The 13,880-nt window shown below is 40.9% G+C and overlaps 1 protein-coding gene across 2 annotated transcripts in view; it reads left to right on the forward strand.

Moving 5' to 3' along the window:
• Nucleotides 1-13,880, forward strand: part of lcp1 (lymphocyte cytosolic protein 1 (L-plastin)) — a 22,809-nt gene that overhangs the window by 3,600 nt on the left and 5,329 nt on the right. For both annotated transcript variants that reach the window (XM_016259142.1, XM_016259143.1), the window contains exons 4-15: nt 1,595-1,718; nt 2,598-2,730; nt 2,805-2,886; nt 2,968-3,133; nt 5,644-5,786; nt 8,703-8,798; nt 8,876-9,071; nt 9,593-9,671; nt 10,927-11,041; nt 12,746-12,879; nt 12,996-13,116; nt 13,198-13,322. In XM_016259142.1, the coding sequence (XP_016114628.1) occupies nt 1,595-1,718; nt 2,598-2,730; nt 2,805-2,886; nt 2,968-3,133; nt 5,644-5,786; nt 8,703-8,798; nt 8,876-9,071; nt 9,593-9,671; nt 10,927-11,041; nt 12,746-12,879; nt 12,996-13,116; nt 13,198-13,322 (1,514 nt within the window). The remainder of the gene's footprint in view (nt 1-1,594; nt 1,719-2,597; nt 2,731-2,804; nt 2,887-2,967; nt 3,134-5,643; nt 5,787-8,702; nt 8,799-8,875; nt 9,072-9,592; nt 9,672-10,926; nt 11,042-12,745; nt 12,880-12,995; nt 13,117-13,197; nt 13,323-13,880) is intronic.

Raw genomic sequence — 13,880 nt, forward strand, 5'->3', positions numbered from 1 at the left:
AAAAGAAACAGGAAGTGTTGATATACTGTAAGTAAATTAATTAATAATTTTATGATTCCAGAAGTTGTTTTTATTTTTATATCTTCCATTTTAATGTACATTTTTGTTAAAGTTTTAGTAATTTTGTTGTTTGCTATTGTCCCTTTTAGTAGGCTAGTTTTTATAAAAATATATATATCTGAAACATTTTTTTATTTAAATTTTTATTTCAGTTTTAGCTTTAGTTATTTAAGTACACCAAGTTAAACTCTATTAAAATGAGAAATGCTGCCTTGGGAAGCAGCTGAAATAGAAGGCATGTTATTTTCAGGTTTACTTTATTCCAGGTGTTGCGAGTTGAGGGTTGATTACTTACAGTATATCAACACTTCCTGTTTCTTTTATTATTATATTATAAAAGAAACAGGAAGTGTTGATATACTGTAAGTAAATTAATTAATCATTTTATGATTCCAGAAGTTGTTTTTATTTTTATATCTTCCATTTTAATGTACTTTTTGTTAAAGTTTTAGTAATTTTGTTGTTTGCTATTGTCCCTTTTAGTAGGCTAGTTTTTAAAAAATATATATATATCTGAAACATTTTTTTATTTAAATTTTTATTTCAGTTTTAGCTTTAGTTATTTAAGTACACCAAGTTAAACTCTATTAAAATGAGAAATGCTGCCTTGAGAAGCAGCTGAAATAGAAGGCATGTTATTTTCAGGTTTACTTTATTCCAGGTGTTGCGAGTTGAGGGTTGTGTTGAGGGTTGTGTTGAGGGTTGTGTTGAGGGTTGGGTTGAGGGTTGAGTTGAGGGTTGAGTTGAGGGTTGAGTTGAGGGTTGAGTTGAGGGTTGAGTTGGAGGTTGAGTTGGAGGTTGAGTTGGAGGTTGAGTTGTGAGTTGTTGAGTTGTTGGAGGTTGAGTTGTGAGTGGTTGAGTTGTGAGTGGTTGAGTTGTGAGTGGTTGAGTTGTGAGTGGTTGAGTTGTGAGTGGTTGAGTTGTGAGTGGTTGAGTTGTGAGTTGAGTTTGTGAGGTGAGGTAGAGGTTGAGTTTGTGGGTTGTGTTTGTGGGTTGAGTTTGTGGGTTGAGTTGGAGGTTGAGTTTGTGGGTTGAGTTGGAGGTTGAGTTTGTGGGTTGAGTTTGTGAGTTGAGTTGGAGGTCGAGTTGAGTCTGAGGTTGGGTTGAGTTGAGTTGGAGGTTGGGTTGAGTTGTAGTGTTAGTGTTAGTGGAGTGTAACAGCCCTGCTGCTGAGGCTCTAGCTGCGAGCGACTGCAGGGTTGAGTTGAGGGTTGAGTTGAGGGTTGGGTTGAGGGTTGGGTTGAGGGTTGGGTTGAGGGTTGAGTTGAGGTTGAGTTGGAGGTTGAGTTTGTGGGTTGAGTTGGAGGTTGAGTTGGAGGTTGAGTTTGTGGGTTGAGTTTGTGAGTTGAGTTGGAGGTCGAGTTGAGTCGGAGGTTGGGTTGAGTTGAGTTGGAGGTTGGGTTGAGTTGAGTTGGAGGTTGGGTTGAGTTGTAGTGTTAGTGTTAGTGGAGTGTAACAGCCCTGCTGCTGAGGCTCTAGCTACGAGCGACTTTAGAAACTAAAGGCTTCTCCATCCGTCGGTCTTCTGTCTCAGGTGGTCCGTGACCTGAAGAGCTCAGAAGTGGCCAAGACCTTCCGTAAAGCCATTAATAAGAAGGAGGGCATCTATTCAGTGGCTGGAACCTCGGAACAGTCTGGAACGCAGCACTCGTACTCCGGTGAGACCAACACACTGCAGAACAATCACACAAAACCAGCTTTACACACCACATCCCTCTGATAACAGACAACACACAACCTTCTCACAACTCTCACAACTATATAAATGCTAGGAGAAATCATTCTTACATTACATTCAGTCATTTAGCAGATGCTTTTATCCAAAGCAGCTTACAGATGAGCAACAGAAGCCATCAAAACCAACAAAAGAGCAATGATAAGCATTATTCATATAATAATGAAATATTATTAGCACTTGATGAACGCTCTCATAATGTTGAGAGAAAATGTTCTTAAAAATAAACATTCAAATAACGTAAATAATAAATAAGTAGAACATTTAAGAAAGGTTTTAGTCATTTTTAAATAACATTCTAATCACGACAAGAAACCTGGACATTAACGTTCTTAGAATATTAAAAATAAATGTTTCAATAATGTTATATTTTGTGTGAAAATAAAGTTAGTAGAACGTTGGAGGAAATGTTCTAATCCCAACAAGAAAACTGGACATTTTAACGTTCTTAGACTATTAAAAAACTATAATAAAAAAAATAAATAATTAAAAACAATGTTACATTTTGGGTAAAAAAAAAAAATGTGTAGAACGTTTAAGAAACATTTTTGTAACCTTTAAATAACGTTCTAATCGCAACAAAAAAACCTGGACATTTTAATATTTTTTTAATATAAAAAAATATTCAAATAACATTATATCTTGGGTAAAAAAATAAAGTTAGTAGAACATTTAAGAAACGTTTTTGTAACCTTTAAATAACGTTCTAATCACAAGAAGAACATTTCAGCGTTTTAGAAACACTTCAGACCAATGTTCCACAATGCTTTATAACTAAATGAATGGTCTGTGCCGTGTGCAGAGGAGGAGAAGGTGGCGTTCGTGAACTGGATCAATAAAGCGCTGGAGAAGGATCCGGACTGCCAGCATGTTGTCCCCATGGATCCCAGCTCCAATGATCTGTTCACCGCGGTGGGCGACGGCCTCGTGCTCTGGTACTACAGCGTTAACACACCTTCATGTTCAAGATTTCACTCGTCAGACACATGAGTTTATGCTCTGTTCACAGTAAAATGATCAACCTGTCAGTGCCGGACACTATCGACGAGAGAACCATCAACAAGAAGAAGCTGACGCCCTTCACCATCCAGGTCAGCCCACAAACACTGGAGTCTTTCACACACTGCTGATCTATTGGAGTTTAATGCTGATGCTCATCTTTAAATGTGCAGGAGAATCTGAACCTCGCGCTGAACTCTGCCTCCGCCATCGGTTGCCACGTGGTGAACATCGGAGCAGAGGACCTGAAAGAGGGCAGGCAGCATTTAGTGCTGGGGCTCCTGTGGCAAGTCATCAAAATCGGCCTGTTCGCCGACATCGAAATTAGTAGGAATGAAGGTACAAATTACTACAAAACCATCACACACACACACACTGACCTTACAGACACACACAGATACTCACGCGCACATTCACACTCACACACACTCACACTGACCTCACAGACACTCACGCGCAAACACTCACTCACTCACTCACTCACTCACATAAACACACACACACACACACACACACTCACCTCACATAAACACACACACACACTCACATGCGCGCACACACACACACACAGACAGACAGACAGACACACACACTCACACTCACACAGACCCAGACACTCACACACTCACACAGACAGGACCTGAAAGAGGGCAGGCAGCATTTAGTGCTGGGGCTCCTGTGGCAAGTCATCAAAATCGGCCTGTTCGCCGACATCGAAATTAGTAGGAATGAAGGTACAAATTACTACAAAACCATCACACACACACACACTGACCTTACAGACACACACAGATACTCACGCGCACATTCACACTCACACACACTCACACTGACCTCACAGACACTCACGCGCAAACACTCACTCACTCACTCACTCACTCACATAAACACACACACACACACACACTCACCTCACATAAACACACACACACACTCACATGCGCGCACACACACACACAGACAGACAGACAGACACACACACACACACAGACAGACAGACAGACACACACACTCACACTCACACAGACCCAGACACTCACTCACATGCGCGCACACACACACACAGACAGACAGACAGACACACACACTCACATGCGCGCTCACACTCACACAGACCCAGACACTCACACACTCACACAGACAGACAGACACACACGCGCACACAGACACAGACACTCACACTGACAGACAGACAGACAGACACACACACACACACACACACACACACACACAGAGACACAGACACACACACACACACACACACAGAGACACAGACACACACACACACACACACACAGAGACACAGACACACACACACACACACACACAGAGACACAGACACACACACACACACACACACAGAGACACAGACACACACACACACACACACACAGAGACACAGACACACACACACACACACACACAGAGACACAGACACACACACACACACACACACAGAGACACAGACACACACACACACACACACACAGAGACACAGACACACACACACACACACACACAGAGACACAGACACACACACACACACACACACAGAGACACAGACACACACACACACACACACACAGAGACACAGACACACACACACACACACACACAGAGACACAGACACACACACACACACACACACAGAGACACAGACACACACACACACACACACACAGAGACACAGACACACACACACACACACACACAGAGACACAGACACACACACACACACACACACAGAGACACAGACACACACACACACACACACACAGAGACACAGACACACACACACACACACACACAGAGACACAGACACACACACACACACACACACAGAGACACAGACACAGACAGAGAGACAGACACACTCAGACACTCACACGCGCACACTCACACACACACCTGAATGAGTTTCTTTATTCTGCTGAGCATAAAAGAAGAGATTTTGCAGAATGTTGGTAATCATTCACTCGACGGTAGCCATTGACTTCCATAGTATTTTTTTTTCTTACTATGGAAGTCAATGGCTACCGTCAACTCTTTGGTTACCAACATTCTGCAAAATCTCTTCTTTGATGCTCAGCAGAATAAACAAACTCGTACAGATTTAAAACAATGTGAAGGGTGAGTAAATGACGACAATATTATAATTTTTGGCTTTAAAAAATATAGAATTTTCTTTCTAGGTTTGCAGAACGTTACCCTAAAAATAACCATTATTTATTTTATGGTTGTAAAATTAAAACCTAAAGATAACCATTAAGTTATACAGAACATTTCCTAATAGTTATTTTTAGGTTTTATTTCAACAACTATAAAATAGAGAATGTTCTGTGTAAGTTATTATATGACTGTAAAAATAAAACCTAAATGTAACCATTAGAGAACATTCTGTATAAATTATTTTATAGTTCTACAAATAAAACCAAAAAACAACCACGAGTGAACGTTATTATATGGTTGTGATATAAAGCTAAAAACCACCATTAAGGAATGTTCTGTTTATTTTATTGTTGTCTAAAAAAACCTCCCTGCAATGTTCTGGGAACATTATTTTATGGTTGTAAGAAATACTAATATAAAAAAAAGAACATTCCTGGAACATCATTATTTGGTTAAATCAAGAACCAAATACTAACAACATTAGGGAACATTCTGAGTTTGCATCTTTCTTTAGAGTAAATGACACGTGTGCTGATCTAATGAATGACATTCAGACATTACGAGAGTCACATGATCACGTGTGTGTGTGTGTGTGTGTGTGTGATGACATTCAGACATTACGAGAGTCACATGATCACGTGTGTGTGTGTGTGTGTGTGTGTGTGTGTGTGTGTGTGCAGCGCTGATCGCTCTGCTCAGGGACGGAGAGAGTCTGGAGGATCTGGTCAAGCTGTCTCCTGAGGAGCTGCTGCTGCGCTGGGCTAACTATCACCTGGAGGAGGCCGGCTGCTCCAAGATCAACAACTTCAGCTCTGACATCAAGGTAAGTGAAGATGCTTTACTGTAGCAGAACATAAAAACACTTCAGACTGAACCCCAGGCATGATGTCTCGCCCTATCTATCTATCTATCTATCTATCGCAACAACCGTGGTAATAGTAACACCCTAGCAACAGTATCCATGACCTTAAAGCTCACAAACTCAAGATTTGAAAATAATTTTAAACTTTAAGGCTTTTAAATTTTTACATTTACAATTACATTAGAATAGAATAGAATAGGTAAGTGCTAGTATTAATTGGTCAGGTGCTGGCGAAAAAGATGTGTCTATAGATGATTTTTGAAATACTCAGCTGCTCGAATTGAGATCGGCAAGTCGTTCCACCAGCTGGGAACGGTCCAGGAAAAGCTATAAAATAGAGAATGTTCTGTGTAAGTTATTATATGACTGTAAAAATAAAACCTAAATGTAACCATTAGAGAACATTCTGTATAAATTATTTTATAGTTCTACAAATAAAACCAAAAAACAACCACGAGTGAACGTTATTATATGGTTGTGATATAAAGCTAAAAACCACCATTAAGGAATGTTCTGTTTATTTTATTGTTGTCTAAAAAAACCTCCCTGCAATGTTCTGGGAACATTATTTTATGGTTGTAAGAAATACTAATATAAAAAAAAGAACATTCCTGGAACATCATTATTTGGTTAAATCAAGAACCAAATACTAACAACATTAGGGAACATTCTGAGTTTGCATCTTTCTTTAGAGTAAATGACACGTGTGCTGATCTAATGAATGACATTCAGACATTACGAGAGTCACATGATCACGTGTGTGTGTGTGTGTGTGTGTGTGTGTGTGTGTGTGTGCAGCGCTGATCGCTCTGCTCAGGGACGGAGAGAGTCTGGAGGATCTGGTCAAGCTGTCTCCTGAGGAGCTGCTGCTGCGCTGGGCTAACTATCACCTGGAGGAGGCCGGCTGCTCCAAGATCAACAACTTCAGCTCTGACATCAAGGTAAGTGAAGATGCTTTACTGTAGCAGAACATAAAAACACTTCAGAACCAACCCCAGGCATGATGTCTCGCTCTATCTATCTATCTATCTATCTATCTATCTATCTATCTATCTATCTATCTATCTATCTATCTATCTATCTATCTATCTATCGCAACAACCGTGGTAATAGTAACACCCTAACAACAGTATCCATGACCTTAAAGCTCACAAACTCAAGATTTGAAAATAATTTTCAACTTTAAGGCTTTTAAATTTTTACATTTACAATTACATTAGAATAGAATAGAATAGGTAAGTGCTAGTATTAATTGGTCAGGTGCTGGCGAAAAAGATGTGTCTATAGATGATTTTTGAAATACTCAGCTGCTCGAATTGAGATCGGCAAGTCGTTCCACCAGCTGGGAACGGTCCAGGAAAAGGTCTGTGAGAGTGATTTTGTGCCTCTTTGGGCACAACCTTCACTTGCAGAACACAAGCTTCTGGAGAGCGCATAAGTCTGAACTATTTGATGCGAGCGGCTATCGGAAGACGAGAGAAGAGAGGTGTGACGTGGGCTCTCTTCGGCTCGTTGAAGACCACTCTTGCCGCAGCATTCTGGATCAGTTGCAGAGGCTTGATAGTGCATGCCAGAAGGCCCACCAAGAGAGCATTACAATAGTCCAGTCTGGAGAAAACAAGAGCTTGGACAAGGAGTTGTGCGGCCTGCTCCGATAGGAAAGGTCTAATCTTCCTAATGTTGTATAAGGCAAACCTGCAGGACCGGACTGTTGTAGCAATATGGTCTGTGAAGCTTAGCTGATCATCCATCACAACTCCAAGGTTCCTGGCTGTCCTAGAAGGAGTTATGGTTGACGAACCTAGCTGTATAGAGAAGTTGTGATGAAGTGCTGGGTTGGCTGAGACCTTGAGCAGTTCTGTCTTAGCAAGGATGAGTTGAAAGTGATGAACATTCATCCAGCTAGAAATGTTTGTCAGATGCCAACAGCTACCGTTGGATCATCTGGTTGGAATGAGAAGTAGAGTTTAGTGTCATCAGCATTGCAGTGATAAGAAAAGCCATGTTTCTGAATGGCAGATCCTAATGACGACATGTAGATGGAGAAGATAAGCGGTCCAAGCACTGAGCCTTGAGGAACCCCAGTAGCAAGAGGTTATGACTTAGAAACCTCACCCCTCCAAGACACCCTGAAGGACCTACCTGAGAGGTAAGACTTGAACCACTGGAGTGCAGTTCCTGAGATACCCATCTTCATGAGGGTGGACAGGAGGATCTGGTGGTTAACTGGATCAAAAGCAGCAGACAGATCCAGCAAGATGAGTACTTAGGTGTCTTTGCAATGAATGGAAGAAGGGATGTCTGTAGTTTTGGATTTAGAGAGGGCTTCTTAAACAGTGGGGTTACCCGAGCCTGCTTAAATGCTGTGGGAAATGTACCAGCGTGAAGAGAGGTGTTGATAATGTGAGTGAGCGCAGGTATAAATGAAGAAGAAATGGCCTGAAGGAGGTGAGTGGGGATAGGATCAAGCGGGCACGTAGTAGGATGACTGGAAAGGATAAGTTTGGAAACGTCTGCCTCTGAGAGTGGAGAGAAGGAGGAGAGACTAAAGTGTTGTCAGTGGCACAGTAGCGTGTGTAGATAAGGTCTAATTGGCTACCTGACTTGTGAGTAGCTGTAGTAGACACTCGCTTGAGGCCGAATGAGGCAAGCAGAGTTGAAGTCAGCAGCCTGGGGTTTTTCCAGGTGCATGCTGAAGTCACCGAGTAGTACCAGAGGAGCACCGTCCTCAACTTTTAACATTTTGTCATGAGCAACTCTAGTTCACACTGTGATTAACAATGTAAATGAAGCTGTTCTCTGGAGGTAAATATGTTGAAACACACACCGAGATGGAGACAGCGCACTCATAACCTCACCTTCAGCTGTTGTCTGTAGGACTCCAAGGCCTATTACAACATCCTGAACCAGGTGGCACCCAAAGGAGACGAGGAGGGCATCCCGGCCATCCCGATCGACATATCTGGAATACGGGTGAGGAAACACCTCCTCAACACATCATCACGTGCACACATTCAGACAGCACTTCATTAAAACTCCTATCGTAACAGGAGAAAGACGACCTGAAGAGAGCCGAGTGCATGCTGGTACAGGCCGACCGGCTCGGCTGCCGACAGTTCGTCACGGCCACAGACGTGGTCCGCGGAAACCCCAAACTCAACCTGGCCTACGTAGCCAATCTCTTCAACAAGTACCCGGCTCTGAAGAAGCCCGAGAACCAGGACATCGACTGGAGCTCTATTGAGGGTGAGTCCATCATTTACTCTCTATTTTGACCAAACAGTTTATAAGTGAAATGGTTTGATTCCCAACATCCTTCAAAAAGTCATACAGGTTTGGAGCGACGTGAAGGAGAGTAGATGATCACTTTTAGCTGGACTGTCACTTTAAGACCTCTCTAATATTTCAGCTGTTTCTCCTAGACGTCAGTGAGATTAAATGGAGACGTTTGCTGAAGTCTCCTGCTTCTCAGATGTTTCTCCCGAGAAAAAGAGCCCAGTAATCTCACACTCTCAAAATATAACTACATATAAGGCATTTATATTAATGCATTTAATAGACAACTTATGTCGGTGCACATCTTTATCTTGATGATTTAATGTTTGAGGAATACAAACAGTGCTCAGATTTGCCAATATACCAAAGTTTGTGAACTCGAACATTCTCAGCAGTTAACGAGTCGTTCATAAGTACAATCGGAGATGCTGATCAATATTCACAGATATGATGTTCAGCTGCTGATCTGATCATGTTCTCATGTTTGTCAGGAGAGACCAGAGAGGAGCGAACCTTCAGGAACTGGATGAACTCACTGGGCGTCAATCCACGCGTCAATCATCTCTACGTGTGAGTGTCAGAAACCCCATCAGCAGCGCTGTACTCGCTAGAAAACACAGGCCAGGACGGATCATCTACAGAGAATAAAGCACATTAGTGGATGCTAAAGAGAAATGAGTGATGCACCAAAATCTCAGTCATTCATTTTCAGTTTTGACGTTTAATTAGCGCTTCTCTGACGTTTTGACTGTGTTGGTGCGTAAACTACAACAGGTAAACAATTTCAACTGCAGAAAGACGTCAAAAACAGCTAGTAAACAACACGTGACGTCACACTGACCTCAGAAAAGACATTCAATGAACAAAACCAAAAAAATTTAGAGAGGAGCGTTTTTGGTAAATATATGTACTACATTACATATTCATATATATTTTTTGTACTTAATCTGTTGTCCTCATTATTTCATGTGATTAAATATATGAGTTTTTATTACAATCACCGATTCAACTACGAATTGGAGTAGAAACAATTATATCATTAAAAAGTATCAAAACTGGCTTATGTGCAATTGAAATGTTTGCATACAACTCAGTTTTTATTTGAGTGTTGATTAGTAAATACATTTGATTAATTAATTTTGAGTTTTCAGCTAAATTCAAACTTTTAATTTTGTTTTACAGTGTTTCTGTAAAAAAATTTATTTCGGTGCATCACTAACTCTACAGTATATTTACTGTATCTATAGTGCGTTTCTGTATTATGACCTTCACATTATACATCAAAGCAAAGAAGTTTTAATTTCTACACATAACCGAATTCAAATAAGCATTTTTGTTTCCAGTATGATGATGAAACCACCGTCTGAAACCTTTGATAATGAAAACGGTGCACTAGTATCCAGGCTAACGAAAAGAACGTAAAAAAAACGTTATTTCTAAAAGTTCTCTGAACGTTCAAATTGTCAAAATGTTTTTCTTGGTTATGTGAACATTAGAGAAAACTTCAAAGAAACATTCCATTGTATCATTTTTTGCAACATTATGGGAACGTTACTTTTAAAAGTTCTCTCAACCATCAGAAGCTTGTGACATGTTTTAATGTGACATGTTTAGTTAAACATTCAAAAGAAAAACACTTCATGAACCAAGCATGAATAATGTTTTTGTGCGAACCTTATTAAAGAGGGGATAACTGAACAAACGTTTATTAATGTTACTGGAAGAACGTTTGTTCATAGCTTGGAGAGAACCTGCTGGGAGGTGATTTCAGACGCTGCCGGAGACACTGGCGCAGGCTCTCACGGTGTTCTCGGTGTTCTTCCAGGGATCTGGCCGATGCTCTGGTGATCTTCCAGCTCTATGAGAAGATCAAGGTTCCTGTGGACTGGGACAGAGTCAACAAACCGCCGTATCCCAAACTGGGCAGCAACATGAAAAAGGTACAAATGCAGTATAACAGAGGGTCATGACTCATCACTGAAACGCTTCAAAGGCCCCATGAAATGACTCGTGAACTTCTGCCTTCACGTAAAAAAAAAAGTGTATTTTATACATATGTTTTTATCATTATAAAATATTTCTATGTAATATAAAAATATATATATATAGAAATGTATTTATAATTAATACATAATTTACTAAATATTAACATATTATTTTATATATAAATGATTACATGATTTATCACTTAGTTATGCTTGCAATTTAACAAAAGCATTTATTTAGCATAACCTTTTAACTTTACTTTTGCTAAAATGAAAACTGAAAGTATAAAAATAAAAGCTAAATTAAAGTATTACTAAAACTATAAGTAATTTCGTTTAGTTTAAGCTGAAGCACTGAACTACTAAAAAGAAAAAACATTTTTTTTATTTATTTCTATTTAGTAGTTCGGTAGTTCACTAAAAATGAAATAAAAATAAATTAAACCTAAATAGTAATAGTTTGTGAAAAAAACTAAAAATGACCAAAACACATAACAAAATTACTACAAATTTAACAAAGTAAATAAATAAAAGCTAAATCAAAATATGAATAAAAATTATAATAATATATAAATAATACTAAAATAACAGACAGGAACTCAAACACACAATCATCCACATATAAGTGTGTTTTCCTCACACACACTCTCTCTCTCTCACACACACACACACACTCACACACACACACACACACTCTCTCTCTCTCTCTCTCTCTCTCTCACACACACTCTCTCTCTCTCTCTCTCTCACACACACACACACTCTCTCTCTCTCTCACACACTCACACACACTCTCTCTCTCTCTCTCTCTCTCTCTCACACACACTCTCTCTCTCTCTCTCTCTCACACACACACACACTCTCTCTCTCTCTCACACACTCACACACACTCTCTCTCTCTCTCTCTCTCTCTCTCACACACACTCTCTCTCTCTCTCTCTCTCACACACACACACACTCTCTCTCTCTCTCACACACTCACACACACTCTCTCTCTCTCTCTCTCTCTCTCTCACACACACTCTCTCTCTCTCTCTCTCTCACACACACACACACTCTCTCTCTCTCTCACACACTCACACACACTCTCTCTCTCTCTCTCTCTCTCTCTCACACACACTCTCTCTCTCTCTCTCTCTCACACACACACACACTCTCTCTCTCTCTCACACACTCACACACACTCTCTCTCTCTCTCTCTCTCTCTCTCACACACACTCTCTCTCTCTCTCTCTCTCACACACACACACACTCTCTCTCTCTCTCACACACTCACACACACTCTCTCTCTCTCTCTCTCTCTCTCTCACACACACTCTCTCTCTCTCTCTCTCTCACACACACACACACTCTCTCTCTCTCTCACACACTCACACACACTCTCTCTCTCTCTCTCTCTCTCTCTCACACACACTCTCTCTCTCTCTCTCTCTCACACACACACACACTCTCTCTCTCTCTCACACACTCACACACACTCTCTCTCTCTCTCTCTCTCTCTCTCACACACACTCTCTCTCTCTCTCTCTCTCACACACACACACACTCTCTCTCTCTCTCACACACTCACACACACTCTCTCTCTCTCTCTCTCTCGCTCTCACTCACACACACTCTCTCTCACACACACGTGTATAACTGGATTATTGTGGATTGCAGCTGGAGAACTGTAACTACGCAGTGGAGCTGGGGAAGAAGGAGGCCAAGTTCTCTCTGGTGGGAATCGCTGGTCAGGATCTGAACGAAGGCAATCGGAAACTGACGCTCGCTCTGCTCTGGCAGCTCATGAGGAGGTCAGACACGCAAACACGTGATCATACGCTTCAGATCCACACAAACACAGTCACTCAAGATCATCCGCTTGAGATCCACACGCCTGCTGAAGGTCTCGCTCATCTTCTGTCTGCAGATACACACTCAACATCCTGGAGGATCTGGGCGACGGGCAGAAGGTCATCGACGACACCATCGTGATCTGGGTTAACGACGCACTCACACAGGCCGGCAAAGGCACCATCAGCGGCTTTAAAGTAAGCAGCTCACGCTCACCGTGAAGAAAAACACATGTTCCGTCCGTATCAGAACTTACCTCTTCTGTTATGATTCTGCAGGACGGATCCATAAGCAGCAGCATGCCGGTCCTGGACCTGATTGACGCCATCCAGCCCGGCTCCATCCGCTACGACCTTCTCAAGGCAGAAGACCTGACAGACGAAGAGAAACTCAATAATGCCAAGTACATCACAGTCACACTCCTCATTAGCATATTAATGAATATTAAACAGATGTTCTGGGTTTGATAGGAGTTCAGCGCTGTGGTGTAACGTGACACATGGAAAAATATTTCTCTTAAAAGTCTACAGTTTTCTTAAAAGTCAGAATTGCGAGAAAAATCTGAATTGCGAGAAAGTGATAATTGTGAGACAAACTTAGTATTATGAGAAAGTCAGAATTGCGAGATATAAAATCTGAATTATGAGAAAGTCAGAATTGCGAGATATAAACTCAGCATTACGAGAAAGTCAGAATTGCGAGATATAAAATCAGAATTACGAGAAAGTCAGAATTGCGAGATATAAACTCAGTATTACGAGAAAGTCAGAATTGCGAGATATAAACTCAGTATTATGAGAAAGTCAGAATTGCGAGATATAAACTCAGAATTATAAGAAAGTCAGAATTGCGAGATATAAACTCAGTATTACGAGAAAGTTAGAACTGCGAGATATAAACTCAGTATTATGAGAAAGTCAGAATTGCGAGATATAAACTCAGTATTATGAGAAAGTCAGAA

The sequence above is a fragment of the Sinocyclocheilus grahami genome, unplaced genomic scaffold (assembly GCF_001515645.1).
Source record: "Sinocyclocheilus grahami isolate Dianchi unplaced genomic scaffold, SAMN03320097.WGS_v1.1 scaffold1799.1, whole genome shotgun sequence".
Taxonomy (NCBI): Eukaryota; Metazoa; Chordata; class Actinopteri; order Cypriniformes; family Cyprinidae; genus Sinocyclocheilus; species Sinocyclocheilus grahami.